Source organism: Engystomops pustulosus, chromosome 7 (assembly GCF_040894005.1).
Source record: "Engystomops pustulosus chromosome 7, aEngPut4.maternal, whole genome shotgun sequence".
NCBI lineage: Eukaryota > Metazoa > Chordata > Amphibia > Anura > Leptodactylidae > Engystomops > Engystomops pustulosus.
Window position 1 is genome coordinate 164,416,363 of NC_092417.1, and position 20,777 is coordinate 164,437,139.

At 44.2% G+C, this 20,777-nt stretch overlaps 1 protein-coding gene across 12 annotated transcripts in view; it reads left to right on the forward strand.

Annotated features, from left to right (window-relative positions):
* The window catches only part of PPFIBP2 (PPFIA binding protein 2), a 142,428-nt gene that overhangs the window by 52,752 nt on the left and 68,899 nt on the right, over positions 1-20,777 (forward strand). The window contains exon 1 of one of the 12 annotated variants that reach the window (XM_072118643.1): positions 7,154-7,672. The exons of the other annotated variants lie outside the window; for them this stretch is intronic. Within the exon in view, the coding sequence (XP_071974744.1) occupies positions 7,625-7,672 (48 nt within the window). The 5' untranslated portion in view covers positions 7,154-7,624. Of the gene's footprint in view, positions 1-7,153; positions 7,673-20,777 lie in introns of those variants that run through there. 12 annotated transcript variants of the gene reach the window in all.

Genomic DNA, 20,777 nt, shown 5'->3' on the forward strand with positions numbered 1-20,777 from the left:
TCTTTGTCCACCATTTCACCAATCAATATTGTTTTGTTTTTTTGTTTTTTTGATCCTTGCAAGACCAAGGGATGTCGGCCCCATGTAAATGATGAGGCCTGCGATCACCTGCATTGGTCATAGGGGCTCATTTACTAAGGGGCCGAATCGCTCATTTTCGTCTGGTTTCCCAAAAATTACCGTTTTGTGCCATTTTGCCCCGGGTTTTTAGCACACGTGATTTTGTCGCATCAGCGCTGGGTTTCACGTGACGGAAATGGGGGGCGTGGTCATCGGAAAGCCCGACGGATTCAGAAAAACCACTTACATGCACCAGGAAGAGGATGGTGAACTCCGGCGGACCTCGACGCAGCAGCGACACCTGGTGGACGATGGGCGCACGACCTTAGTGAATCCCGGCAGGACGCAAATCCACGTCAGACAACGCGCTGCGGGATCGCAAATGGATTGGGTAAGTAAATCTGCCCCATAGCATCCACTGGCCCAGTAGAGAACCAGAAGATCCTTCGGTGGGCCCAGGCTCTAGCCTAGTACTATCACATCAGAAGACAACCTAATTTGGAAGGGTAACATGACGTCATAGGTATATACATATGTATATATATGTATATATATAGCCTGGTAGATGATGTGTATATCTCTAGCGGTGCAGCACTGGATGATGTATAACCCGGCCATGTGCATCCGAGCCAATGCAAACAAATAGAAGAGCGGGATTCACAAAGACAAACACACGATCCGTTCTGTAGTCAAATGAGTTCCTGTAATATATTTGATTAAACAGGTTTACACTGAAGGCAGATGAGATGTAATCTGTGGTCTGAATAGAATGTATCATTTGTGTGTAGTAGACACAATGGGGCAGATTTACTTACCCGGTCCGTTCGCGATCCAGCGGCGCGTTCTCTGCGCTGGATTCGGGTACGGCCGGGATTCATCAAAGCAGTTCCTCCGACGTCCACCAGGTGGCGCTGCTGCGCTGAAGTCCGCTGGAATGCCTCGAAGTACACCGGCCTATCCAGGATGAAGGTGAGTGAAATTTTCGCGACACAAATTTTTTTTTAAATGCGGCGGTTTTTCCGAATCCGTCGGGTTTTCGTTCGGCCACGCCCCCCGATTTCCGTCGCGCGCATGCCGGCGCCGATGCGCCACAATCCGATCGCGTGCGCCAAAAACCCGGGGCAATTCAGGTACAAGCGGCGCAAATCGGAAATATTCGGGTAACACGTCGGGAAAACGCGAATCGGCCCCTTAGTAAATGACCCCCAATGTAGGAGGACTGTAATCTGCATGAGTAGAAACAAAAACCTTCTTTTTGCTTTCAAATCTACCATCAATATTTATCCTGATAAACCAGGGACACTTACTTGTAGATCCAGGCACTGTGACTGTGGTAATCATCTTATATTGCTTATCCATGGCCTCCTTCCTTCTAAAATCAACTTTTTATATTATGCTTATGAGCCTGATGTGCTCTTGGGGCATAACCAGAGCCCATTCGTGCTGTAGCTTCACAGGCTGTGACACTGTGCAGGAGCACTTCCCTCCCACCACTGTGTATTAAAACTCCCTGTTGCCGTAAGATTAGATCAGGCAGAGGGAGGGGGAAGTGTTGAGGGAGAAGGGGGTAGTGGTGGAGACAGTGTAACAGCCTGTGAAGCTATAGTAAGAAGGAAGTCTGCTAAAGCACCAGTGCACTTGAGGCTCATTAGCATAATTATAAAAATTGATTTGAGAAGGAAGGAAGCCACAAGTAACAGATATAAGATTACCACAGTCACGGTCCCGGGTTTATCACCATGGTTTTTGATAGGCTTCCTATTTGTACTGTATTAGGAGACTGTTCCTTACACTGCTGTGCACAGAATTGCCCTATGGCCCAGAGTAAAAGCTATAGCAGGTTAACTGTTAACTACTATGGGAATCATTCAGTAGAGCAGAGGGGAGGGGGCAATGGATCAGATCAATGCAGAGGGCTCAGAGTACAGCAGTGTGAGGACATGGTTCCAGTGTTCCTCATTTTCTAATTTCTCTTGACTTTTAAAATACTAAATAGCATTCCTTACTAACTGTAAATGTATGGCGGGTGAGTGATCACAAGACTGCGGTATTTGCTATATGATTGTGGAAGATAATGTTCTATATTTGCTACATTTTCTTTAAAAACTGATTGATAATTACAATAATCACAGTATATGACATACATGTAAATTAAGAAAGCTTTCTTTCGCCACAAGGGGGAGCTCACTGCAAACTGATTTATCCTAAGGTCTAATAACGGCACCATCTAGTTGCAGCTGAGGGTAGTAACCTCTAAGTCTTGTTATGTGATTATGTGATTATAATCGGGGCGGAGCTAAATTTGCACAGTGGATTTCAGGGAATGTTGTTCTATGGGGAAATATTATATCGCAGTGACTTTATTGTTAGGATAATTGAGGAAGTCTAATCCTATAAATCAAGTATCCTTGAGTTAGGGCATCACTACCTATAGATATGACTGGAAGGTGGAGTTCCCCTTTAAGCCCCATTAGTCATAATTCACACACATCTCGCTAATACAGTCGCTCAGTCCTGACTTTAGGAGCATGCACCTTACATTATATCCCATACAGTGACTCTTTTACAGGAGGAGGTGATTAAGTTTCCCGGTAAGTGACACTTCCCCCAGAAATCGGTATAAATCCCCCCGGCTGCCGGCAGTCACAGGCGATGATGAGGATCCTGGAGGGTTTACATTACACGCTGCGCCGAGACTTCTGTATATAAATGGTCATGAGACGCGGCGACACAGCTGTGCTGGAAATGTCTGAGCACAAGCTCCGGCTCTTTTTCCATCACTTTATGAGGAAGTGGTTATATACAGTACTGACAGGACTGTAAGCAAATATATGGCGCACGAAAGGTTAACCCTCGTGATGCGGACGAGTTTCTTAGGCTGTGTCCACACACAAAGTATCTGATGGATGCAACTGAGAACCCCCTCAACGTGTGGTAAAGGAAGCTGAACAAGGATTTATTCACTAAGAGGCAACTAGCATGATGGTTACAGACTTAGGCAACATTCACACAATGGGGCACATTTACTTACCCGTTGCAATCGCCGATCCGGAATGTCCGACGATCATGCATTGATTCACGTAGATCGTGCACCCGATATCCAGCATGTGCCGCTCCCCGCTCAGGTCCGCCGGAGTTCACCTTCTTCTACCTGGTGCATGTAAGTGCATTGTCTTGCGACACATTTTTAAAGTTAAATTCCGCGCTTAGTCCGAATGAGTGGGATCGTCCGACGGCCCACACCCTGATTTCTGTCGTATAAAAGCCGACGCAATTGCGCCAAAATCCGATAGCGTGCGACACAATCCCCTTTTAAATGCGGCACAAAAATCGGAAAATGACGGAATATCCAACTTTTGTGTGGTCTGCAGACCCTTAGTAAATGAGCCCCAATTTGTGCCCGCCATACTGTAGCACTGCCGGCACACGGTGGCGCCAGGGAGAGCAGCGCTGCTCACCCCGCCCTTCTCCATAGTGATATATGCCGCTATGGCACGTGTGCTGCCCACTACGTCCCGGCGTGCATAGGTCAGTGTGCATGAAGCCTGATGGTTACAGACTTAGGGCTCTTTCACATTGGCGTTGGTGCTCAACTTCAGTTGCGTTTTGTCTCTGTTGTGTCTCCGTTTTTCATCTGTTTTGTCTCAGAGTCCGCAAAAAAAAAAAAAGGAAGGTTTTACATTGCTTTGAGAACATAACCCCTGGGTTTTCAGCCTCATCAGTAAAAAAATGGATTGACCCATAGGGGCTTATTTACTAAGGGTCCGTGGCCGTACTTTAGTTTGATTTTTTTCAACGTTTTCGGGATTTGTGCTGCTGTGACAGGTATTTGACAGGGGTCTGCGCTGGGATTGTGTCACAAGCGATCGGATTGTGTCGCAGCTTTTATGCGACAGAAATCAGGGGGCGGGCCGTCAGGCGATCCGACTGATTTGGACTGAGAATGGGATTTAACACTCAAATTGTGTTGCAGTTACTTAAAGACACCAGGAATAAGAAGGTGAACTCTGGCGGACCTGAACGGGGAAGCGACACGTGCAGGATATCGGGCGCACAATGGTATATCGCGGCAGAGTGCATGATCGTCGGAGAATGCACTTTCGGTGAACTCCAAGGAACGGGTAAGTAAATGAGCCCCATAGACTTCTATTGCCTTCCGTGATCTCTCACTAATGGAATGGATTACAGTCTTTCTATCAGAATTTCTGTGTCCATATCATACAGTCCCATGATGATGCCCATGGTTATGGTCCACAGGGTGGATACCCACAGTCACTGTGCACATACTCTTCAATATCCCTTTTCCTACAAACCCCCCTGTATGTTACATACGCCCCTAGCCTGGGGTACAGATGTATAGAAATATAATTATGCTTTGTCCTCCCTGACAATGATGACAAGCTGAGACTTCCTCACAATGGTCGCGTTTCTGATGGATTTGTGTCACACCCTTTTAAGAGGATCTGTCATGGCAGGGATCTTCATTTAGTAGTATTCAGCCAATATAAGTGATCCATGAAGCTTATGCTCCTTGTCATTCATGTAAGATGATTGCACAGGAGATGTTCAGACCACTTTTTGTGTATCATGTGGTTCCTTGGGGACCTCTGTTGTCTTGCAGTATTGGGGTTCTGGGTTTCAAATCCTTCAAGGATCCACCATGGCAAAAGTTAATGATACCTAACAGATAGTAAAACTAGTTCCAATGGGAGAGGTAGTAACTAAGGTTCCCCTTTACATATGTGCCAACAGTCCCAAATATTTAAGAGCTGCAGGATGATACAGGGCCATGCTCAATTACAGGGATTGTGCCAAAATAGACGCTTACCCCTATTCACAGGATAGGGGATATGTGTTGATCACTTGGTGTTTGACCATTGGGACCATCCATAGTTGGTACAATGTATGACAAAAGGTTCCTTAAAGAATCCCATCCTAAATGGAGCCATGGAGCACCTAATTCCACTCAAGGGGATCTCCTTTAAGCCATCCAAAAAGTCCAATTTAAGTGATGACAAGTCCAGCTTGAGTTGACCTGCACTCCATTTGGTGGGGTGTGCTTCAAGAAACTATTGGTCTTAAAGGACATCTACCACCAGAATGAAGGATTGTAAACCAAACACACTGACATAATGGTGTGTGCCCCCTCTGGCAGGATCCACTCTTCTCTTAGCTTCTTATGCCCTTCTTTTAAAAAAAAAAAAAAAGGATTTATAAATCATGCAAATGAGCCTCAGGAGTACAAGGCTCCATAACTGTCAATTGATCCTGGAGCCCCTCTGACTCATTTGCATAATTTTTAAATCCCTTTTTTTTATAAAAACAGGGCTTTAAGAAAATAAACTAAGATTGGATCCTGCCAGAGACAGCATACACCAGTATGTCAGTGTACTTGGTTTACAATCCTTCATCCTGATGGTAGATTTCCTTTAGAACTTATCGCCTGGTTAAATGACCACATTTATAACTTCCTCATTCTTCACTCAGGAAAACCCACAAATTAGATCTGGTCAAATTTTCTTAAAGTTATTTGACATTGCACATACCCTGTAAATGGGATTATCTCTTTTGAACAATCTCTTATGTCATAAAGTTCCCCATATAATGAACTGCTATAATTTATGTGTATCCTAGTGGCAAGTATTTGATAATCCTGCAGCGCCACCACAGGTGTTATAAGGAATTACATAGTTCATTCTATTTGGCTAATAGATGAGGTTCCTAAAGTGTCACAGACTTTATAAGGAAATTTAAAGGGAGTCTGCCAAGCACAAAATGACTTCCAAAGTAGTTATGGTGTCATGTAGGGGCTTTCATAGAAGTAGAAATAGATGAATTTGGACAAAATCTGATGAACCACAAAGGAAATAAAGGGAGTTGAATCCAGCATTCAAAAATATCTGATAAAACATCACATTTATAACATCTTGATTAAAATATCCTGAAAATACCTACGCGTTTAAAGCTTTCAAATTGAGTTCTTATTCATGGTGCAATGTAGAAATAATCATCTTATTATGTATAAGCAAATCAGCTTGCAAGTGCAGAGGGGATGGGGCTCATTTGCAAGATTTACTTAATTGCCCTGGCTATCCTCTGTAATCGCTCTCTAGTGCTTCCGGTTTAGCTGGAAAAGACATATTCAGCTTTTACCTACCCGGCTGTCAATAAGCCCCCATTGCACTTGCAATGAGTAGTCACAAATGTTCAATATTTGTTACTTTTTAAACTCTATGCTAATTATGAAGATGAGTGTCCATGAGCTTCTGCATTTCTATTCAAAAGGCACATATTCATAAATGTTTTTCCAAAAATGTGGTTTGGGATTACTGAGAGAAGAGTTAGGACATACAAAAACATACAGAGGCTCATTTACTAAGGGTCTCGCTACTCACTTTCGTCGGACTGTTCACCTTTTTCGGGGATCGCACGGCTTGAACAGGTATTTAACAAGTGCCTGCACTGGGATTTTGGCACACTTGATCCTTTTTTGGCGTAGCTGTGCTGGTTTTCATGCGACACAAATTGGTGGGCATGTCGTCAGACGATCTGACTGATTCAGGCTGAGCGCGGGATTTAACTTTCAAATTGTGTCGCATCCAATGCACTTACATGCACCACTAAAAAGATGGTGAACTCTGTCGGGCCTGTCGGGGAAGCGACACATGCAGGATATCGGGCGCACAATCTTAGTAAATCGTGGCACAGTGCATTGTCATCCGACAATGCACTTTCGGTGAACTCCGGGGACCGCAGGGTAAGTAAATGTACCCCACAGTGCAAATTTAGCTCTGCTACATCTCTTGCAAGTGTTTTACTCTGCCCACTCGAATCTAAATGAAGACTGTCAGAATTTAAAGGGAAAAGTGGTCTTTTTTTTTTTTTTACTCCAATTTTACAAGAAGGACATGACACTACAAATCTTCAGTCTGAAGATGTCCAATCTGGTTTGCTTCCAGGTTCAGAGAGAGCGAGGTGTTTATTTAAACATCTCTTTGTCCCTCCTGAGTCTCACCCACAGGAGGACAGAAGGATCACATTGCAGTGGCTGCTGTAAGGCTCTGCAGTATCTGGCAGGAGAGTGGGGCTAGGAGACCTAGGAGACGTACAGACAGGAAATAGGGGGTCTTGGAGTAATGAGTTCCAGTCACCCACCACTCTGAAACTCAGAGCCGGAGCAGGCATCCTTGGAAAATACTTTTCTCCTGACTACTTGGCAATATTTAGCTTCAGTGCTGGAGGTAACAGGCGGCTCCTCCTTGTTGTCCAACCGGTCGTATGATATGTGTTAGGATTTAATACACAGTATTAAAGGAGATTGAATCTTGCAACAGGCTTAGGTTAATTCACTTTGTGAGGAGCACTCCGTACTCCGCTGACAGCCTGAGGGGCCGCTACCAAAAAGACAGCGTACAATCTGATCAGATTGTTCCAAGTTTGGAAACAAAAAAAAAAAAAGGAACCCACGCGACACTTAGTTCTTACAAGAACAAAGACTATGTCTCCGGCCAAGAGAGTAACAAGGTTTCCGGAGGGGATTTGATTTGCGAAATGGACGCAGAGAATGGATGTTGAAATCGATATTTACAAACACTTCACGTGGCTCAGAAGGGTGAGTGAATTTTGCATGTCCGTCCCTTCAAGGAGGTCTCATTAAGCTTAACGTCTTAAGGGCATTCATTTATTTTCTGGGTTTTCATTGCCAAATCTTTGAGATTTTAAGTTAAAAGCGTGCGTCACACACGCCTCACTTTGTTTCTATAGCTGCATTATGTCAACTGAGGGTTAAAGATGGAAAACACGCGTTGTATTCATGTGACCTTAATCGCTATTTAGGTGACTGTACTTTACACTCAGAAAATGTGATACAAATACAGTGTTGTCTTCAAGGGTTTCTCCATGCTTATGTATAAGAAAGTTAGAGATGCTTATGGTCTCCAGTATTTCTTCCTAGGTTAGTTATTTGGTACCAACAAAGTATATTAACATGAGAATTTTCTGTACTACTATTCTTTGAAATTATTAGGTTTCTACAGAAAGAACTTGGGGGCTGTAGTTGCATGTACTTTGCCATTAATTGTAAATAAAGTTTATCTAAACGAGAATTTACTATCAGCAATTATTTTGTCTCTTAGCAAAGATCTCGAGGACCGTAGTAGCATCTTTTGTGTTGTTTATTGTAAATAAAGTTTGTTGATGTGAAAATTTTATGCACAACGACAATCCGCAATAACTTGGTAAAGATCTTGAGGACTGTAGTTACATGAATTGTGCTTTACGTTTATTGACAGGAGAATGCTACTACAGGGGTTCTCTAAGAAAGTTAGAGATGCTCAGGGTCTCCAAAGTGTTCAAAGTCTAACATAGTCAGATATTGAGGACCACAGTTTCAGGAGCACTGTGTTTGTTGTAAATAAAGTTTATTGACTTGAGAATTTTAGTATTTTTATCTGCATAAATGTGTTTGTAAGGCAAGATCATTACTACTGTAGTTGCGTGTACTGCGCCATCTTTGAATAAAGTTTATTGAAATGAGAATTTTGTGCACTGCTATCATCCACATTAATTTGGGGGAGATCTTGGGGACTGTAGTTGTGGGAACGGCAATTTTTTATTGTAAATAAAGTTTATTGACGTGAGAATTGTATGCGCTATGTCTCTCCGTACCAATGTAGCTTCTAAAAATGTTGCGTGGTTACATGTGTTCATTCATGTCAGGAGAGCGTCCACAAATTTGGTTAGTGCGTGAGGCACCATGACAGACTAAATTGTTTATTGTAAATAAAGTTTACTGATATGAGGAGTCAAATTTGATTAATGTCAAGGGCCATGGCTTCATAATGTACTCGACTCTTTATTGTAAGTCAAAGTTTTTGAGTAAAAGAGTCTTAGCACCTCTGCTTTGCAATTTGCTATATCGGCTAATTCAATGAATTGCATAATGTGTTACACTGTGTACTGTAAATAAAGTTTGATGATATGAGGAGACTGTTTGCGTTTATTGGGTCAATCTGAGAATTCTTGGCTATGTGTACAAGCTGTTTATTGTAAATAAAGTTTATTGACAAAAACATCTTATATGTTGCTAAGCAAACCGTATTGGGGCCCATGGTATTTTGTCTTGTTACTGTAAATAAAGTTTATTGAAATGCTTTCAATTTGTGCTTCTACCTTATAGTTTATGCTTTGGCAAGCTTTGTTTATTATGTTGTTATATGGCCACATGTACTTCAGCTCAGTGATAGGCCGTGTATACGCCAATGTATGAGGATCCCGTCCATCCTAGTACTCGGGATCTCGGGAAGTACAGAGTACCCCTTTCAATAAACTTTATGTGCAATAAGCTGTCTCCTATTTTAGTACTTTCTTCAAAAGTTTGGGCCTGTAACCCAAATTTTATGGTCTATGAATGGGCTAGAAATAGACAGACTGTTTCATAGATCTTTTGAGGACTGTAATAGGGTGGTTGTATATTAAAAGACAAAGAAATCTCACATAACTTTATTTATAAGCACCAAGTTAACACACATTTATCAAAATTAGTGTAGTCTGCATTATGTGCAGTTTGCCTGTGTAGTGTGCAGGGGGCGCCAGATTCATGATCTATGGCGCCCATTCATCACGAATCTGGTGCCCCTTGCACAGCTCCGACAGATTGCACCAACTATTATTTGGTGCAACTTTTAACATGGGTCATGTGACACAATTCTGCCGGACTCTGCATGATAAATGTTGCACACGTGTCATGTTGGGTATAGGGCAGCCGCCACACATATGAGTCACGTGTGACACATATGTGTCTGGGACAAGCAATTTGATCAAGAAATAACGTGCAAAGTCCGACAGAAAACTGGCGCAGGGGCTTTGGGAAATCTGAGGCAATGAATGTGAATGGGTTCATTTTGTTATTGTTTTCTGGGCTACAAACAGTTAACTTCCGTCCTTCCAAAGACATGAAAGGAAACAGTGGCCGTTTTGTATTTTCTTTTTGAAACTTTTTTTTTTTCTCTGCCCAACCTGTTTTTCCTATTGATACAACGCCCTGCGAAGGTGAAGCGCTATCTATCGCGCTGAATGCCTTATGATAAAGGGGAAACCTGAGTCTGTAGCAACTGCTCCGCTTCTTTGTACCCGATCCAGGTGAATGTCAACTCCTCAAGTTCTCCTTTATTCAGTTTTTCTGGTGTTTTTTTTCTGTTTTTGTTTTGTTTTGTTTAAGAATTGTCACCAACTTTCTATAGTTTTGAACACCTGGACTGCCTATTGTCGAGTTTATATTGTTCCACTTAATATCCAAGCACAATGCGTATCAGGGTCATTCAGGACTTAAAGGGATTGTCCAACTTTTCTTGGTTTCAGCCAGCGATTCATAGCTACCAATCTGTGCTGTGACAAGTACAGGCAATCATTAGGTGACCAGTTCTGCGGACAAGCAGGCTACTGATTGGCTGTTGCGATAACATGTCACCCCCAGCACAACACAAATCAGGAGCTTTGTAGTAGGTGCCCACTACAGCGCTACACAAAATCAGTCCTGCCCCCATGGGGCTCACAATCTAACCAACCTACAAATATATTTTGGAGTGTGGGAGGAAACTGGAGGACCCGGGGGAAACCAACGCAAACATGGCGAGAACATACTAAATTTTTGCAGATGTTGACCTGTATGGGACTTGAATCCAGGACACCAGCGCTGCAAGGCTGTAGTGCTAACCACTGAGCCACCATGCTGATTAAGCTTTAAATGACAGGGCCCTGCTCCCTTTTTAAAACTGAGCTCGATGAAATGTGCAGTGGACTTGTGGCCACACCCACAGTGCACCAAAATGCGAATTTGCATATACATAGAAATTAAGATTTTACTGTTTGCAGGTATGATTGACAGTGACAGTGTCCCTTAAGGAACCTCCATATTACTTTACATGAGGGGATATATAAAGTAAAGCCCCTGATATTCTGTCTGTGAGGCACAGCGTGTCCTGTCCAAAAGTTAATCACGGAAAAGGAAATGACACGTCTGTCACCTGGGAAAGTTTTCTTTAGCATTACGGGGTGCCAAGATGTAACCCAATGACGGAGCCGCACTGCAGGTGGTGGTGACCCCATGCTGTGGATCATGTAAGCCCTTTAAATTTGGCAGAAGTAGATACAGGTCCATCTGTTCTCACTGTCCCAGTTATAGAAATATGCCTTGTACAGGATTCTCCAAAAACTATACCCTTGTTCTTCCTCTTCCTCATAAAAAGCAACTTATTTTTAATATATTAAAACAAGCTGAATGGTAGCTGAATAGATACAATTAAACGGAGTGTTCTATATTCGAAGAAAAAGTTTTATTTCAGAAAGAGCGCCACTCTTGTCCACTGGCAGTGTCTGGTATTGCGGCTTATCCTTATATAAATGACTAGGTCTCAGCTATAAAAGACCATTGGCAATAGCGCCATTCCAAATTCTACCTTGGAGGCTCCTAAATAAAGGGGAGACGGCCCCAGAGTACCAGAAGAGAGGGTTAATGTTCTGTAGGACAATTCAGCCAGGTTATTTGTCATCCTGTATGTGACATGGGCAAAAAACGGTGTGAGGGGCCCCTGTTACCAATAGAGGAGTCCCACATCTTCATTCATCACTTTGTGATGGTGACATCAGGTTGGAGCACCTGGATCTAGGACAAGTCAGAGGAGTCCAGATATTTCAGATATGTTGCTCGTAAATAATTATGTCAGCAGGGTAGGGCGTTGTGGGACGAGGACAATGTCGCATTGTGAGCAGAGGAATGAAGATGAGCGAGATGTGGGAAGCTGAGACACACATTGGTGTGAGGTGGAACAGGACCCCTTTAATGATGGATTTTTGTAACGATGATGGACTCTGCTATGTCATATATACAGACCCCAGAACAAGGATGAGAGATACTATAACCCATGATATGATGGAAGGAATATAGAACATGCATGTATTAAAGGGGTCCCCAGACTGGTGCCCCTATTTATAAGCAGAAGGGCACAACTCTCAAGACTAGGTCTCCATTGACTATATTTCCCGCATATAGATTTGGTTTGATTGTAGTGGATCAAAGCAGTAAGGACCCCCTTGATCAAATAGGAGGGGGGGGGGACTAATTCACTCCCCTTTAAGAACTGATAATGCATCTACCCATGTTGTGTCTCAATGGGGCACATTTACTTACCCGTCCCGTTGCGTTCCACGCTGTGTGTTGTCGGACGAGGATTTGGGTCTTCCGCGATTCACTAAGATCGTGCGCCAGATATCCTGCATGTGTCGCTTCCCCGCTCAGGTCCGCCGGAGTTCGCCTTCTTCTTCCCGGTGCATGTGAGTGCTGATCTTGCGTCACAATTTGCTTTTTAAATTAGGCGGTTTGTCCGAATCAGTCGGGTTGTCCGACATCCACGCCCCCCGATTTGTGTTGCATACAAGCCAGCGCTGATGCGCCACAATCCGATCGCGTGTGCCAAAATCTCGGGGGAAATTCGGCGCAAAGCGGAAAAAACTGCGAAACCCGACGAAAATGCGGCGTTCCGACCTTTAGTAAATGTGCCCCAATGTGTACAATGTCTATGATTAGTGTTAATTATTAGAGTTTTAACCATTAGTTTATTAGAAGATCCTTTCATTCTAGACTTTTATATAATAAGAATAATATAGTGATAAAAATAATGTATGCAGTGGTTCTGAAGATCCAAATATAGCATTAACATTAAGACACTGATCTATACTGGACAACCCTTAGAATTTTTTGTTCTCATCGACACAATGTTACTTGTTATGAATAAAATACTAGAGTGTCAGTGAATACATGAATTACATAAACTGTACTAAAAAAAAGTAAGAAATGTAACAATGCATAGCTACAATAAAACCATGTAAATTCTGTAGATAACGAACTGGGAACCGGAATGGCTGCCAGTAAAGGTTGTCGCCCGTGACCTGTGTCTAGCTAAAATTAGAATACTTGTAGTAGAGAACTGGGGAACTGCTTCTGTTCTGTATATTTTCCATGTCCTATATGGGAAAATGTTCTTTAGTTTAAAAAAAAGGAAAAATTGTAATATTGTGTGTGTCAGGCTTGACCACTAGGTGGTGCTGTGATACTCATGGACTGTACAATCCACAGATGGAGCAGTGTAGTGTGTAGTAGCTAGTGCCATAAAAATAGCCTGAGTGCCCAAACTTCAACCAAAAGCCACTTATTTATTGCAAAGCAATTTAAGCAGTAATTTATTTTTCCCTGTTCTTTTACAACCTTCAATCGTATCAGCCTCCTGAGGACAACAAAGCAGTTAAAAGAAGGAGAGCAAATGTGTCTATTGTTGTAAGAAGATTCTGCATAAAGATTCTTTGAGTCCTGTCTGGTGAACTTCATTCAGGGGTGATAGTCTGGGTGCCCACAGAAAGGGCTCCGAGTGCCGCCTCTGGCACCCGTGCCATAGGTTCGCCACCACTGATGTAGGGGATCCGTAGTCAGGAAATCTTTATCATATCATAACAGCCCAATCTTCATCACTAATGATGGAACCAAATACCTAAAATAGTCAGGACCCCTGAAAAAAGGGGAAGACCTAGTCCATAGAAGGTTGATAAAGGCATTAGCACCATATTCTGTATATGGCCATTTCCAAAATCCCATTCTTCCCCTTGATTGATCTTAATGAAATGCCATTCACCTATCCCCGGGACGCTCCCTCCTGGCATCACGTTATAGAGACTTCTCCTTCCTCCCCTTATAAGGCAGCAGCATCATCAGACAGGAAAATCTTCAGAGAGAGGTCGGTGATTAGAAGCATATGGCGGCTTTCTTCTTGTAGTTTTACTAGGATATTGAAGTTTGGCAAAAATCCACAAAACATGAGATACCGCTAGATGGTAACATGCACCCTCTGCAGATATCCTGGTCATGATGAATTGGGTTTTGATGTTGTAGCATCTGTTCCTCCCCCACACTTGTGAAAGGGAAGATGCCTCGGCATGAAGTTAACCTGTAATCCTCTGCGTGATTCTGTGGTCTTCATAGCGTAAATGTAATACCGTCCCTGGCTCTGATTTCATGGGTGCAGGCATATGGGAAGGACACATTGTGGAGGTGGTTATAGCGGGAGAATTTGTAGTAGCACAGGACCATGGAAAGTTAGGTGCCAAATAATACCGCCAGGCAATGACTATCAATGATGCTATAAGGTCCCAAACAATATTTTTATATAGTGTTCTATATCACCTACACAATACATTCAGTTTTGAAATAAAATTTCATATTAGTGTCCAAACAATACTCATAGGGGACTTGTATTACTCTTATTGCCTTCTTTTGTGCGACTTTTCGCTGTTTGCGACTTTTAAGGCACAGAATCAAGCAGCGTACCAAAGTTAAATGCCTCAAGGATTTCATAATTTACACATAACTTACTCATACTAATACTGCCACATAATATTGCCAAATACACATCATATTATACCACCATATAATGCTGCCATATAATTATTATATAAGGCTGCTATATAAAAATCACATAATGCTACCATATACACATCATATACACTCACCGGCCACTTTATTAGGTACATGCTAGTAACGGGTTGGACCCCCTTTTGCCTTCAGAACTGCCTCAATTCTTCGTGGCATAGATACAACAAGGTGCTGGAAGCTCCTCAGAGATTTTGGTCCATATTGACATGATGGCATCACACAGTTGCCGCAGATTTGTTGGCTGCACATCCATGATGCGAATCTCCCGTTCCACCACATCCCAAAGATGCTCTATTGGATTGAGATCTGGTGACTGTGGAGGCCATTTGAGTACAGTGACCTCATTGTCATGTTCAAGAAACCAGTCTGAGATGATTCCAGCTTTATGACATGGCGCATTATCCTGCTGAAAGTAGCCATCAGATGTTACAGGGTACATTGTGCTCATAAAGGGATGGACATGGTCAGCAACAATAGGTAGGCTGTGGCGTTGCAACGATGCTCAATTGGTACCAAGGGGCCCAAAGAGTGCCAAGAAAATATTCCCCACTCCATGACACCACCACCACCAGCCTGACCCGCTGATACAAGGCAGGATGGATCCATGCTTTCATGTTATTGACGCCAAATTCTGACCCTACCATCCGAATGTCGCAGCAGAAATCGAGACTCATCAGACCAGGCAACGTTTTTCCAATCTTCTACTGTCCAATTTCGATGAGCTTGTGCAAATTGTAGCCTCAGTTTCCTGTTCTTAGCTGAAAGGAGTGGCACCCGGTGTGGTCTTCTGCTGCTGTAGCCCATCTGCCTCAAAGTTCGATGTACTGTGGGTTCAGAGATGCTCTTCTGCCTACCTTGGTTGTAACGGGTCACTGTTGCCTTTCTATCAGCTCGAACCAGTCTGCCCATTCTCCTCTGACCTGTGACATCAACAAGGCATTTCCGCCCACAGAACTGCCGCTCACTGGATGTTTTTTCTTTTTCGGACCATTCTCTGTAAACCCTAGAGATGGTTGTGCGTGAAAATCCCAGTAGATCAGCAGTTTCTGAAATACTCAGACCAGCCCTTCTGGCACCAACAACGATGCCACGTTCAAAGGCACTCAAATCACCTTTCTTCCCCATACTGATGCTTGGTTTAACTGCAGGAGATTGTCTTGACCATGAGTTGCTGCCATGTGATTGGCTGATTAGAAATTAAGTGTTAACGAGCACGGACAGGTGTACCTAATAAAGTGGCCGGTGAGTGTAATTCTGCAATAGAACTGCCATATGATACTGACAAGTACACATCATATTATACTACCCTATAACACTGCCATATAATTCTTATATAATGCAGCTATATACAATTGTGCTGTATACTGCCAAATACACATCATATAATACTACCATATTATTTTTATGTAATGCTGTTATATATGAATCACTTAATACTTCATACTGCCATGTAACATTTCTCTAATGCTGTCATATACACACCACATATAGGATGGGATGCTCCCATGTAATACTGCAATTTATATTCAGAATAATACCAATCCATCTTGTTAATTATTAAAGCTTGGTACAAGGTTGATCTTGGGAGGCCGGTTCTTTAGGCGAACTATAATTTGGGGGCCCCACACAATTGCCTTATTTACCCCCCCTCCTTAAAACCAGCTATACATTTCCAACCATGGAGGTAAATCATTGTCTGATACCTTCCATCTGTCCATCACAGGAGACCCCTTAGTGGTCCTGTCCTCATTGCATCTGCAGATAACATTCATGGCTTTATACATCATTTCATCACCTTCTACAATGTTTGTTCGCATTATCTCGTTGACTCAGTTTTATGTGCATTTTCTGCCTCTTGTTTCTTGAAAGATTTATGGAAAAACAAATAAAAACAATTCAGTTGTGACCAAAAGGTAGAAATCCTAATTTTGAGGTTAGAGGCCAATATTGTGCACCCAAGGGTATCATACAGCCACTATCAAGATGTATTCCCTGTAGTAGGCCCTTGGTTCTCATCTATGTTGATTATAGTAATAATATCCAATGGTCTGTGTACAGGGTGAGACTAAAGTCCCAGGACAAACTTTTTTTTCACAAACAAACAGTTAATAACTAGAGATGAGCGAACATGCTCGTCCGAGCTTGATGCTCGGTCGAGCATTAGGGTACTCGAAACTGCTCGTTGCTCGGACGAATACTTCGCCCGCTCAAGAAAATGGCAGCTCCCGCCGTTTTGCTTTTTGGCGGCCAGAAACAGAGCCAATCACAAGCCAGGAGACTCTGCACTCCACCCAGCATGACGTGGTACCCTTACACGTCGATAGCAGTGGTTGGCTGGCCAGATCAGGTGACCCTGGGATAGACTAGCCGCTGCCCGCGCTGCTCGGATCATTCTGTGTCTGGATGCCGCTAGGGAGAGAGCTGCTGCTGGTCAGGGAAAGCGTTAGGGTGTTCTATTAGCTTACTGTTAGGCAGGAGTGATTCTCAAAGAACCCAACAGCCCTTCTTAGGGCTACAATAACGTTCTACTTTTTTTATTTTAATTTGCATCTAGTACCATTTTGTGAGGAATTAGCAGGGGGACTTGCTACCGTTGTGTTTAGCTCTTAGTGGCACACATATCCATAGCAAAGACCGAAGTGGGAAAATTCAGTAGGGGTTGGATTTCAATTAGGCACTAACTCAGTGTCATCTCATCTGGCATATTAGTGTGCTTTGATACTTGGCTAGAAAATAGCCATAGGAGAATACAAACAGCTTACTTACGCCTACAGTAGCGTTCTATATATTTGATTTCTGGTTGATCTGCTGGTGGCTGTACTTTCTGCAGTGCATGTACTAGCCAATTCTGAGCAATTTGTAGTGAGACTTGCGACCGCTGTGTTCTGCGCTTAGTGACGCACATATCCATAGCAAAGACCGAAGTGGGAAAATTTAGTAGGGGTTGGATTTCAATTAGGCACTAACTCAGTGTCATCTCATCTGGCATAGTAGTGTGCTTTGATACTTGGCTAGAAAATAGCCATAGGAGAATACAAACAGCTTACTTACGCCTACAGTAGCGTTCTATATATTTGATTTCTGGTTGATCTGCTGGTGGCTGTACTTTCTGCAGTGCATGTACTAGCCAATTCTGAGCAATTTGTAGTGAGACTTGCGACCGCTGTGTTCTGCGCTTAGTGACGCACATATCCATAGCAAAGACCGAAGTGGGAAAATTTAGTAGGGGTTGGATTTCAATTAGGCACTAACTCAGTGTCATCTCATCTGGCATAGTAGTGTGCTTTGATACTTGGCTAGAAAATAGCCATAGGAGAATACAAACAGCTTACTTACGCCTACAGTAGCGTTCTATATATTTGATTTCTGGTTGATCTGCTGGTGGCTGTACTTTCTGCAGTGCATGTACTAGCCAATTCTGAGCAATTTGTAGTGAGACTTGCGACCGCTGTGTTCTGCGCTTAGTGACGCACATATCCATAGCAAAGACCGAAGTGGGAAAATTTAGTAGGGGTTGGATTTCAATTAGGCACTAACTCAGTGTCATCTCATCTGGCATAGTAGTGTGCTTTGATACTTGGCTAGAAAATAGCCATAGGAGAATACAAACAGCTTACTTACGCCTACAGTAGCGTTCTATATATTTGATTTCTGGTTGATCTGCTGGTGGCTGTACTTTCTGCAGTGCATGTACTAGCCAATTCTGAGCAATTTGTAGTGAGACTTGCGACCGCTGTGTTCTGCGCTTAGTGACGCACATATCCATAGCAAAGACCGAAGTGGGAAAATTTAGTAGGGGTTGGATTTCAATTAGGCACTAACTCAGTGTCATCTCATCTGGCATAGTAGTGTGCTTTGATACTTGGCTAGAAAATAGCCATAGGAGAATACAAACAGCTTACTTACGCCTACAGTAGCGTTCTATATATTTGATTTCTGGTTGATCTGCTGGTGGCTGTACTTTCTGCAGTGCATGTACTAGCCAATTCTGAGCAATTTGTAGTGAGACTTGCGACCGCTGTGTTCTGCGCTTAGTGACGCACATATCCATAGCAAAGACCGAAGTGGGAAAATTTAGTAGGGGTTGGATTTCAATTAGGCACTAACTCAGTGTCATCTCATCTGGCATAGTAGTGTGCTTTGATACTTGGCTAGAAAATAGCCATACCAATAGGATAGCATTGTTTGGTTTTAAAAACTCAAAAAAAAAACAAAAAAAAAACACAAAAAAAACCAAAAAAAAGTTAAAAAAAAAATAAAGTTATAACTCTCATTTTAAAAATGTTTAACCCGAGGGCTAGGGGTAGAGGACGAGGGCGGGGACGTGGGCGTCCAACTACTGCAGGGGTCAGAGGCCGTGGTCCTGGCCGGGGTGAGACACCACCTGCTTATGAGGGAGCAGGGGAACGCCGCAGAGCTACACTCCCTAGGTTCATGTCTGAAGTTACTGGGACTCATGGTAGAGCACTGTTGAGGCCAGAACAGTGCGAACAGGTGATGTCGTGGATTGCTGACAATGCTTCGAGCAATTTGTCCACCACCAGTCAGTCTTCCACGCAGTCCACCCATGTCACCGAAATCGCCACTCCTCCAGCTCCTGCACCTCAGCCTCCTCCCCCCCAGTCTGCCCCCTCCCAGGAAAATTTGCCATTTGAACCGGCATACTCTGAGGAACTGTTTTCTGGACCCTTCCCACAGTCACAAACCACTTGTCCGGTTGCTGCTGAGCAATTTTCCGATGCCCAGGTTTTCCACCAGTCACAGTCTGTGGGTGATGATGACCTTCTTGACGTAGTGGAAGTGTGTAAAGAGGTGTCCGACGATGAGGAGACACGGTTGTCAGACAGTGGGGAAGTTGTTGTCAGGGCAGGAAGTCCGAGGGGGGAGCAGACTGAGGGATCGGAGGATGATGAGGTGACAGACCCAAGCTGGGTTGAGAGGCCGGGTGAACACAGTGCTTCTGAGACGGAGGAGAGTCCTCGACCAGAACAGGTTGGAAGAGGCAGTGGTGGGGCCAGACGGAGAGGCAGGGCCAGAGCTGGTGCATCAGCGCCAAATGTGTCAACTAGTGAAGCTCCCGTGGCGAGGGCTCTTGCGGCGAGGGCTAGATCTTCAGAAGTCTGGAGGTTCTTTAAGGAAACACCGGATGACCGACGGACTGTGGTGTGCAACATTTGCCAAACCAGGCTCAGCAGGGGTTCCACCACTACTAGCTTAACTACCACCAGTATGCGCAGGCATATGAATGCTAAACACCCCACTCAGTGGCAACAAGCCCGTTCACCTCCGGCCGTGCACACCACTGCTCCTTCCCCTGTGTCAGCTGATAGTCAGCCCCCTGCCCAGGACCCTGCCACAAAAACCCCATCGTCGCCTCCACGATCCTCCACAGCATCCACCAGTGTTCAGCTCTCCATACCCCAGACGCTGGAGCGGAAACGCAAATATAGTGCAACCCACCCGCACGCCCAAGCCCTTAATGTGCACATCTCCAGATTGCTTAGCCTGGAGATGCTGCCCTATAGGCTAGTAGAGACCGAGGCCTTTCGCAACCTCATGGCGGCGGCCGCCCCTCGGTATTCGGTCCCCAGCCGCCACTACTTTTCCCGATGTGCCGTCCCAGCCCTGCACCAGCACGTGTCAGACAACATCATCCGTGCCCTGACCAACGCCGTTTCTGACAAGGTCCACCTGACCACGGACACGTGGACGAGTGCTGCCGGGCAGGGCCACTATATATCGCTGACGGCACATTGGGTTAACTTGGTGGAGGCTGGGACTGAGTCTGACCCTGGGGCTGCTCATATACTGCCGACGCCGAGGATTGCGGGGCCTACCTCGGTCCAGGTGTTTCAGGCCTACTATGCCTCCTCCTCCCACCCCTCCTCCACCTCCTCCTCCGAACTACCATCCGTGGGCACGGCGCCATCAGTCGGTAGCTCTAGGCACAGCAGCAGTGCCGTCGCTAAGCGACAGCAGGCGGTGCTCAAACTGCTGAGCCTAGGCGACAAAAGGCACACTGCCCAAGAGCTATTACAGGGCATCACGGCGCAGACTGATCTGTGGCTGGCACCGCTGAACCTCAAGCCGGGAATGGTTGTGTGTGACAACGGCCGTAACCTGGTGGCGGCTCTGCAACTCGGCAGACTGACACATGTGCCATGCCTGGCCCATGTGTTAAATCTGATAGTTCAGCGTTTCCTCAAGACATACCCCAATCTGTCTGATTTGCTCACGA